The following is an 11,232-nucleotide window of genomic DNA, read 5'->3' on the forward strand; positions in this document are numbered from 1 at the left end:
TTTCATACATCAGCCCCTTAGGGCCGGTGTTGTGTCGAATACTGTCCCCTGTTGGATAGTGTCCGCCCTGTACTGTGCTTGCGCAGTACGGAAGACAAGGAGACGCCAAAAGTCTCCGAAGATGAACGGTGCCTGTGCACTGAGTCCAGGTTCAAACCCCACCATCCAAGTGGACATAGAGTTAGAATAAAAAATTGCAGAGCGAAGCAAGGCCATGCCCGAACTGTTGCGAGTGAAGCGAGCCCGTGCCCAAAGCATGTAGAGCGAAGCGTGGTCCCTGTTACTAAGTGCTACCGTATATCCACTTGGATGGTGGGGCTTCAACCTCGACTCAGTGCGCAGGCGCTGTTCATCTTCTGAGACTTTTGGAGTCTCCTTGTCCTCCATACTGTGCAAGTTCTGCGCCTGCGCAGTACGGGCGGACACTATTCGATGGGGGACAGTTTTTGGCAGAACAGAGGTTCACACTATGTGCATCCTTACTGGATGAATGCAGGTAACTACAATGGCAACATAGAAAAAATTGTTTCCGGTCTCATGGTCACAATAAAATGATAAATAGATTGTACATAAAGGCGCATGTAAACGTACAGAAATTTAGAACTTCAGTCAAGCAGGGAAGTGTTTTTATAGCTTTCTTTATGTGCATGTGAACGGGCTATTAAAGGCCAATTCCAGGGAAAGAACTAAACAATTCTCATGCAGTAGGGCTGTGCCCACACTGCATGGGTCAACTACTACTAGTTATATATGGGTGTGAGGAGAAAGCTGTATACTCACCTGATCCACTGGCAAATGACGTTCCCCCATGATTCAGCAGTGGACTGCTCCCAACATCCTTACGTTCAAGGCAGGTCTATGGGTGTCATGATGCCAGGAACAGTCCATCTCCCAAGACCATGGGGGTAGGAACCAGAGGGACTGCTCTTGTGCTGGGACAAAAACGAGCAGCTGCTGGGCACAGCATGGGAACATTTTTTTTTTTTTTTGCTTCGGCCAAAATTTATTTTTTTTGGCCCCCATGCAGCAGGGCTGTGCCCCCACTCAATGGGTCAACTGCTCGTTGTTTGTTTTTGTTTTTTTTGGAGTGAGCACAAAGCTCATACTCACCTGATCCCCTGGAAAACAACGCTCCCCCATGTGCTGACGTTGGGAACAGTCCATATTCAAGACTGCTGGACTGCAGGGAGGATCGGCAGGTCAGGTAAGTATAACTCAGCTGTCCTCTCACCCAGAACAAATCGAGCACTTAACTAGTGCAGTGCGGGCACAGGAAATGCAATGTGCCCAGAGTTTTTGCTTTAACGCAAGAGGTAAGTGGCATCTGATGACTTCATAGTCACGCACAATGGTATACTGCCATCCATATCCAAGAATATGACTCTTATGAGCCCAAAGCTACATTACAATCTGATTGTACAATCTCCTACAGACCTTTCAACAACTATGTAGAGCAAGGGCCTGCCTGACTGGATAGATCCTATTAGGTGGGTCATCACATTACATAGATTTGGTAAATCTAAAACAGATTGTTCAAATATTGTATGGTCAGATTGTAACGTATAGTGACCCTAAGATCAGCAGTACCCTCGCAGATATCTACAGTGAGATGAATTCTTATCTCTGGCAATTGTCACCGCACACACCCTTTTGCTGAACTGACCACACGGGGCTGAGGTATAAGAAGAACTTGTTGCCTATAGCAACCATAGAAACAATCCAGGACTGCAGAAATTAGAAAATGGCTTCAACCTGTTGCTTTGGGAGACAAGAAATGTTTCCTAGAACACACTATTCATACAAGTGCAAGCATGCTTGTAATTCTCTGCCATCAATGTCAAAGACTGTAGTCACAAACGAGCGCCTTATTGTTCCTCCGACAGCTACTGCACCATGTGATCACTTCAGGTTGTCCGATCAGCTGCTCTGCCAGTCTAAATCACATGACAAGCAGATGACCCATTTCCAAACAAAAGTCACGTCCTTTTCTAACTTTCTTCAAGAAAGCCAAAAGCAAACAAAGGATAAAAAGGAGCGCAAAACTGGAGAGGATCCCAAGAGCAGCCAATCAGGTCTCACCTTTCATTTTCTAGAGAAAAGCAACATGAATGTCCACTGAAGCATACAATTTGAGTCGCTGCCCATAGTGACTGAGCAGAAGTCTTGTTTTATTTCCATACAAAATGAGAGGTGAAATCTGATTGGTTTCTATTGGAAACGGCTCCAGTTTTGTGCAAGTTGTGTGATGGCAACAAACACTAATGAATCTGACCCAAAGTCATCTGCCTAGAAGGCCGACTGGCTGCATCTTGGTCATGATTGGCCCATGAAGGCTCAGCTATACCCATGGATGACCGATCACTGCATACATGAACACACATATTCATCCTGGATGTCCCGCTGCTGCCAACTGACTGCTCCAAGTCAAATTTTACCAACCCCCAAAGAACACCAAATACTGCAAATCACCTTCCAGGGACAAAAACAATCGCAGCTGTCAAAATAAATAGGCCCATATGATTAAAGCACATGGCAGAGTTGAATGAAGCTCACTGTAGTCTTATTCAATGGTCAGACCAGTGTGCTATAAGAAGCACCAGAAATCTTTCCGCAGTCAGCAACCGTTCAACCACCTGTTGTGCCAACTCCCTTCACCTTGTCACTAAATGTGTGTACCTTCATCTACAGCCCATTCATCGAAAAGATCGGGAGATTTAAACTGGGGATAGGACCAGAAAGATCATACGGTCTCTGGATTGCCTTTGCTGGGTGATGTGCATATCACAGGAAGAACATGGAGCACATCTACTGATGACAGCGCATGGAGATACCTCATTTCTAGTATTAAACACACATAGATCCCAAGGATTATTCTTTAGATACACAGAGATCCTGACTATTCACTAAATACACACATAGATCCAATGATCCCCCTGATTATTCTCTAGATACATATAGATCCAACAACCCCCCCGACTAGTCTCTAAATGCACACACAGATCCCATGATCCTTCTGCTTATTCTCTAGATACACAAAGATCCCCCAGATTATTCTGTAAATACAGATCAATCCAATAATCCTTCAAATTAGTCTTTAGATACACAAAGATCTCCCAGAATATTCTCTAGATACAAATAGATCCAATGATCCCTTTGATTATTCTCTAGAAACACACAGATACAATAATCCTGATTATTTCCTAGATATATGCACCTACTATATATATATATATATATATATATATATATATATATATATATATATATACATACACACACACATATATACACACAATGATCTTCCTGATCATTCCCTATATACACATAGATCCAATGATCATTCCCTATATACACATAGATCCAATGATCATTCTCTATATACACATAGATCCAATGATCATTCTCTATGTATACATAGATCCAATGATCTTCCTGATCATTCTCTACGTATACATAGATCCAGTGATCATTCTCTACGAATACATAGATCCAGTGATCATTCTCTACGAATACATAGATCCAGTGATCATTCTCTACGAATACATAGATCCAGTGATCATTCTCTACGAATACATAGATCCAGTGATCATTCCCCAAGTATACATAGATCCAGTGATCATTCCCCAAGTATACATAGATCCAGTGATCATTCCCCAAGTATACATAGATCCAGTTATCATTCCCCAAGTATACATAGATCCAGTGATCATTCCCTACGTATACATAGATCCAGTGATCATTCTCTACGTATACATAGATCCAGTGATCATTCTCTACGTATACATAGATCCAGTGATCATTCTCTACGTATACATAGATCCAGTGATCATTCTCTACGTATACATAGATCCAGTGATCATTCTCTACGTATACATAGATCCAGTGATCATTCTCTACGTATACATAGATCCAGTGATCATTCTCTACGTATACATAGATCCAGTGATCATTCTCTACGTATACATAGATCCAATGATCATTCTCTACGTATACATAAATCCAATGATCATTCTCTACGTATACATAGATCCAATGATCATTCTCTACGTATACATAGATCCAATGATCATTCTCTACGTATACATAGATCCAATGATCATTCTCTACGTATACATAGATCCAATGATCATTCTCTACATACACATAGCTCCAATGATAATTCTCTATGTATACATAGATCCAATGATCTCCCTGATCAATCTCTATATACACAAAGATCATTCTCTTTATACACATAGATCCAATGATCATTCTCTATATACAGATATAGCCAATGATAATTCTCTATATACACATAGATCTCCATGATTAGTCTCTATATATACACACACATATATCCAATGATCCCTCTGATTATTTCCTATATACACACACACATTAGATCCAATGATCTCCCTGATCAGTCTCTCTATACACATATATATCCAATGACCCCCTAATTATATATACACACATATATATCCAATGACCCCCTAATTATACACACACATACTGCAGGGTCCCATGCTGGAGATGACAGCGGTGTGATCTCCGGGGCCGGTAAGGAGTGGCAGGCCCTGTTGAAGTGTGATGGACCCCCCCACCTTTGAAGCCATATCATTGCCCAGGCGGGCCCCTCACTTACCTATGCCAGGGGCCACATAGATGAAGTAGAGGCAGGAGGAGGAGAGCGAGAAGAAGAAGATAAAGGCGAAGATGGATCGGTTAGAGACCCGCAGGAACCTCCGGAGCATCGACCTCATGGTGCCGGGGGACGGAAGGCGGCTCTCAGAGGAGCTCCGAAGCGGACAATCTACTACTAGGGGACAAGCCCATCGGGTGACATCAGCCAGGGGACAAGACAGGAGCACACCGGGGACAGGAGAAGCCGGAGATCGCCGGACACAGCAGATCCACCAACCCCAGGGGGGAGGAGACAGGAATCAGAGACAGGGAGGAGGGGCGGGGCTGTGATGTCACCAGAGGGGGGGGAGGAGAAGGAGGAGTGATGGTATCCCAGGAGGAATGCTGCATGCCATGGCCAATGCTGAATGGGCCAGGCTACCGGGATCAGGATATGATCTACACCCCATTCATGGATAACAGGGGGACACTGATCTACACCCCATTCATGGATAACAGGGGACACTGATCTAAATCCCATCCATGGATAACAGGGGGACACTGATCTACACCCCATTCATGGATAACAGGGGACACTGATCTACACCCCATTCATGGATAACAGGGGACACTGATCTACACCCCATTCATGGATAACAGGGAACACTGATCTACACCCCATCCATGCATAACAGGGGGACACTGATCTACACCCCATCCATGCATAACAGGGGGACACTGATCTACACCCCATTCATGGATAACAGGGGACACTGATCTACACCCCATCCATGGATAACGGGGACACTGATCTACACCCCATTCATGGATAACAGGGAACACTGATCTACACCCCATCCATGCATAACAGGGGGACACTGATCTACACCCCATCCATGCATAACAGGGGGACACTGATCTACACCCCATTCATGGATAACAGGGGACACTGATCTACACCCCATCCATGGATAACAGGGGGACACTGATCTACACCCCATTCATGGATAACAGGGGGACACTGATCTACACCCCATTCATTGATAACAGGGGGACACTGATCTACACCCCATTCATGGATAACAGGGGGACACTGATATACACCCCATTCATGGATAACAGAGGGACACTGATCTACACCCCATTTATGGATAACAGGGGGTACTGATCTACACCCCATTCATGGATAACAAGGGGTACTGATCTACACCCCATCCATGGATAACAGGGGGTACTGATCTACACCCCATCCATGGATAACAGGGGGACACTGATCTACACCCCATTAATGGATAACAGGGGGACACTGATCTACACCCCATTAATGGATAACAAGGGGACACTGATCTACACCCCATCCATGGATAACAGGGGGTACTGATCTACACCCCATTCATGGATAACAGGGGACACTGATCTACACCCCATTCATGGATAACAGGGGGAAACTGATCTACACCCCATTAATGGACAACAGGGGGACACTGATCTACACCCCATTCATGGATAACAGGGGGATACTGATCTACACCCCATTCATGGATAACAAGGGGACACTGATCTACACCCAGGGGCGTAACTATAGGGGGTGCAGCAGTCGCGACCGCAACCGGGCCCTGTGATGCAGGGGGCCCATGCAGCCCCCTCTACATATGGCCGGCAGCAGCATAGGCAGCTAGGGGTACCTAAAAATTAAAAAGAAAATAATTTAAAAAAAACTACTGATGCCAGTGGTGGAACTACAGGGCTCACAAAGGTCATACCTGTGACCACACCCTGGAGTTCCACTGCCGGACCCGGAGGGAAGGGCCCTGGCTGGGGTTCAGGGGGGCCCTTCATGGTTTCTTGCATCGGGGCCCTGAAGGTTCTAGTTACGCCACTGTCTACACCCCATCCATGGATAACAGGGGGGCACTGATCTACACCCCATCCATGGATAACAGGGGGGCACTGATCTACACCCCATTCATGGATAATAGGGGGGCACTGATCTACACCCCATCCATGGATAACAAAGGGACACTTTTCTACACCCCATCCATGGACAACAGGGGGACACTAATCTACACCCCATTCATGGATAACAATGGGACACTGATCTACACCCCATCCATAGACAACAGTGGGGCACTGATCTACACCCCATCCATGGACAACAGGCAGACACTGATCTACACCCCATCCATGGATAACAGTGGGACACTGATCTACACCCCATCCATAGACAACAGTGGGACACTGATCTACACCCCATCCATGGACAACACGGGGACACTGATCTACACCCCATTCATGGATAACAATGGGATACTGATCTACACCCCATCCATGGACAACAGGGGGACACTAATCTACACCCCATCCATGGACAACAGGGGGACACTGATCTACACCCCATTCATGGATAACAATGGGACACTGATCTACACCCCATCCATGGACAACAGGGGGACACTGATCTACACCCCATCCATGGACAACAGGGGGACACTGATCTACACCCCATTCATGGATAACGGGGACACTGATCTACACCCCATTCATAGATAACGGGACACTGATCTACACCCCATCCATGGATAACAGGGGGGACACTGATCTACACCCCATTCATAGATAACAGGGGGACACTGATCTACACCCCATTCATGGACACACAGAGGGCAGTGATCCCCACCTTACACCCCACCCATGGACACAGGGGGCAGTGATCCCCACGCATGGACACAGGGGGCAGTGATCCCCACCCATGGACACAGGAGACAGTGATCCCCACCTTGCACCCCATTAATACTGACAGATATTTGCTGAAAGCCGGGCTGACAATCTTTATTTCACAAGCCTGTTTCTCGGTTGATGAGACATGCTCCGAAGGCTGTAACGTGTGACCAGCTCCAATGACTCACTATTTGTATTGTAATACAGCCCCGCACATACTCTCTGCAGATGGACACTCAGATGGCCTGTGCTGACTATAGATATATATAGAGAAAGGGAGAGACGAGTCGTGCAGGCTCGGGGTGCTCTAGAAAGCAGTAGGCTCAGGCTGTCTAGTAAGGAGAGGGGGCGGGACTCAGGAGACGCGGATGCAATCAGTTCCCTAGGAGGCGGATGTCTCCCGGGGATGCCTTGGTCCTTACTGGTGAGGGCGGGGTCACTGCTACTGAGGGGCGGAGCTCAGGCTGACAGCTACCTTCGCAGGAGCCAGCGCCTTTCTGCCAGCCTATCAAATCAGAGAAACCCGCCATGCTCCACCCTGATTGGTGGGACTTGATATCGCTGCCCAGCCTGGATAGGTCGCTGGGACAAGGTTGGATAGCTAGCCTAGTTTAACCCTTGGGTATCGTAGTGGGGGGGGCTTCTCCGATCCACTTTTCTTTTATGTCGCTACAGCTGGACACCGGGATGGGAAGGGTTACGGCCACTAGATAGAAATGCCAGCACCTGATAGGTTTGCAGAGCCCACGTGCTGTATATGGCCAGGGCTGTGATTGGTGTGCAGTGACGTCAGACAGGTGGGGTTGGGAAGTTCCAGTCTGTGTATTGGAATAACTGTCACTAAGGGTGAGGTGCAGTCCATTGTGTTGTGATGTCTGGGTGAACCGTGTGATCTGTACATTCCTCAGCAGTCATGTGCAGTGTTACCAAGGAAAGGTCAGCACTAGTCATGATGGAATGAAGAGTACCTGTCATTGTCACAGTCGGATCCATCACAATGTAGATGGCGGGGATCATCCAATGGAAGCAGGCACTACATATAAATGAACAATCCCTGCCTTTCCTATCCCACTATCCCTCACGGTTCACATTAGTGCGATTCCGAGTGCGACTTACATGGGACTTTGTACTCTCTGGCATGAAAGTCTCATCAGAGTAGTGCAGGAACCATCTCAAAGTCGCTGCGACTTTAACCAACTGCTGCCCAGCCTTTTTCTGACACTTAAATCAGTATTTTGTTTTAGAAAATTACTTTGAACCCCCAAACATTACACATATATTTTTTAGCAGAGATCCTAGGGAAGAAAATGGCAGTTGTTGCCATTTTTTATGTCACACGGTATTTGCACAGTAGTTTTTCAAACGCAGTTTGGAATTTTTTTTTTTTTAACCACCTCAATACCAGGCACTTTCTCCCCCTTTCTTCCCAGACCAGTTTTTAGCTTTCAGCTCTGTCACACCTTGAATGACAATTACTCAGTCATGCTACACTGTATCCAAATGACCGTTTTATCATTTTGTTCACACTAAGGCTGGATTCACACTTATGCTTTTTTTGTGCTTTTTGCATTTTTCAGATTTGCACTACAGAACATGTTCCATAGGAAACCATGTTAAATTGACTAATGCAAATCTGCAAAATGCAAAAAGCACTAAAAATGCGTAGGTGTGAATCCAGCCTTATAGAGATTTCTTTTGGTGATATTCATTCACTGCTGGGGTTTTTATTTTTTGCAATATAAGCTAATTTTTTTGAAAAAACAAAACAAATTTTCTGTTTTAAAAGCAATTCAATGAAATCAAATTTCATCCTAAATTTAGGCCAGACTGTATTCTGCTACATGTCTTAAGGTAAAAAAAAATCCTGATAACTGTATAATAATTAGTTTGTGCGAAAGTTATAGTGTCTACAAGATATGCTACGTATCATTGAAAATTGATCAATTCTGATATACTGATGCCCTATCTCATTTGTTGAGGCCCTAAAATGTCAGTACAGTACAAATACCCCCCCAAATGACCCCTTTTTTGTAAACGTGGCAGTCCAAGGTATTTAGTAAGAGACATAGTGAGTTCTCTGAAGTTACAATTTTTTTTGACAACAATTGTATGGAAAATGAAGAATTCTTTTCTTCCTCAAAATTCTCATGTTAACAAGTTATTTTTCACACATGGCATAGGTAAACTTACAATTACACCCAAAAATACATTTTCAGCTACTCCTCCTGTGTATGGGGATACCATATGTGTGAGACATTTTCACAGCCTTCACATACAGAGGCCCAACATGCAGGGAGCGCCATTAAGCGTTGTAGGAGCATACACATTTCATTTCCTGACTACCTATCACATTTATGAAGGTCCTGGAGCACCAGGACAATAGAAATGCCCAAAAAAATTACCCCGTTTTGGAAAGAAAACACCCCAATATATTGAATATATATATATATGTATGTGTGTGTGTGTGTGTGTGTGTGTGTGTGTGTGTGTATATATATATATATATATATATATATATATATATATATGCACATATTCATATATATAGTATGAATATATTCTAGGAGCCATAATGAGTCATTTTTTTTCACCAGTTTTTGGAAAATGTGGAAAGAAAATGATATTTATTTTTTTTTTTACACAAAGTTGTCAATTTATAAGATATTTCTAACACATAGCATGTACATAGCAAAAATTACCCCCCAAAATACATTCTGCTAGGGGCGCATGCGCGGCTCTGAGCAAGATGGACGTTTGAGTTCTTAGCTCCGCTCCGTCCGGGACTTCTGCTTATCCCCGAGGGCCATAAACACAGCGATTCGCTTTTTTTTTATCACCCCTCAACCCGCGGAACCTTGGTGCATGCCGGCGAAGAAAAAAAAAGCACGGGGCATTGCTCAAAAGACCCTCACGCAGTATCTTCTCCGCTCACAGGAACAGTCCGGCATGGCGCAAGATGGCGCCGACAGGAGAGGCCTCTCCCCGGGTCCCGCCACCTCTCCACGTCCGCCGTGTCCATCCTCACTGGCTCCTTCATCTAACAGTGAGTACCCTGGCTCCCTCTCTAAAGCGGATCTAGAGGAAAGTCTAGAAACCATGTACAACAGGTTGGCATCTAAATTCCAATCGGAACTGCACAAAACTTCACATGCCCTATCACAGGAAATCTCTGTCCTGGGAGCCAGAACAGAGAGGTTAGAGACTAAGCATGATGAGTTGGCTATTGCTCATAATGACCTTAGCAGAGAACATGAAGCACTATCCTCTGCAGTCAAGTTGATGCAGACTCAGATCGAAGACCTCTACAACAGAAACAGGCGCAATAATCTGCGCCTCCGTGGAATTCCTGAGTCTGAGTCTGAGCTCATTCCTGTGGTGATTAGATTGTTTAAATCCCTTCTCCCTGACCATGATTCCAACATGTTTAAATGTGATCGTATTCATAGGGCTCTTCGCCCCAAGCCCCCAGAAGACAAACCCCCTAGGGATGTCATCCTTTGCATGAAGGACTTTCTCGTTAAGGAAGAAATATTGAGAGCAGCCCGCAACAAGCAGAGGATAACCCTTGATGACCACTTTATCCAGATTTTCCCTGATATTGCCCCGGCGACTTTGGAGAGGAGAAGGAGCCTGAAGGAGATCACCACTGTTTTGCAAACAGCCCGTATCAGATACCGGTGGGGATTCCCGTTTCGCCTGGTGATCCCCCATAATGGCACAACGTACTCCGCCACCACCGTCCTGGAAGGTCAAGAGATCCTGGTAAAGCTTGGCCTGTTGGATGCCTCTGCGATTCGCAGGCTACCCTCCACTCCCAGAGCTACACCTATATGGCAAACACCCCCTACCAGGAGGGACAGACGGAGGATCCGGTATGATGTTGGAGACCGGGTGGAAGATAGCCCTCTTTAA

The 11,232-nt window shown here is 45.5% G+C and overlaps 1 protein-coding gene across 1 annotated transcript in view; it reads right to left on the reverse strand.

Moving 5' to 3' along the window:
• The window catches only part of B4GALT6 (beta-1,4-galactosyltransferase 6), a 118,417-nt gene extending 113,490 nt beyond the window's left edge, over positions 1–4,927 (reverse strand). The window contains exon 1 of the mRNA XM_077492612.1: positions 4,625–4,927. Within this exon, the coding sequence (XP_077348738.1) occupies positions 4,625–4,742 (118 nt within the window). The 5' untranslated portion in view covers positions 4,743–4,927. The remainder of the gene's footprint in view (positions 1–4,624) is intronic.
• Positions 4,928–11,232: the final 6,305 nt, after the last annotated feature.

Source organism: Lithobates pipiens, unplaced genomic scaffold (assembly GCF_037356315.1).
Source record: "Lithobates pipiens isolate NorthernLeopardFrog02 unplaced genomic scaffold, aLitPip1_a1.2 Scaffold_19, whole genome shotgun sequence".
In the NCBI taxonomy this organism is placed as follows: domain Eukaryota; kingdom Metazoa; phylum Chordata; class Amphibia; order Anura; family Ranidae; genus Lithobates; species Lithobates pipiens.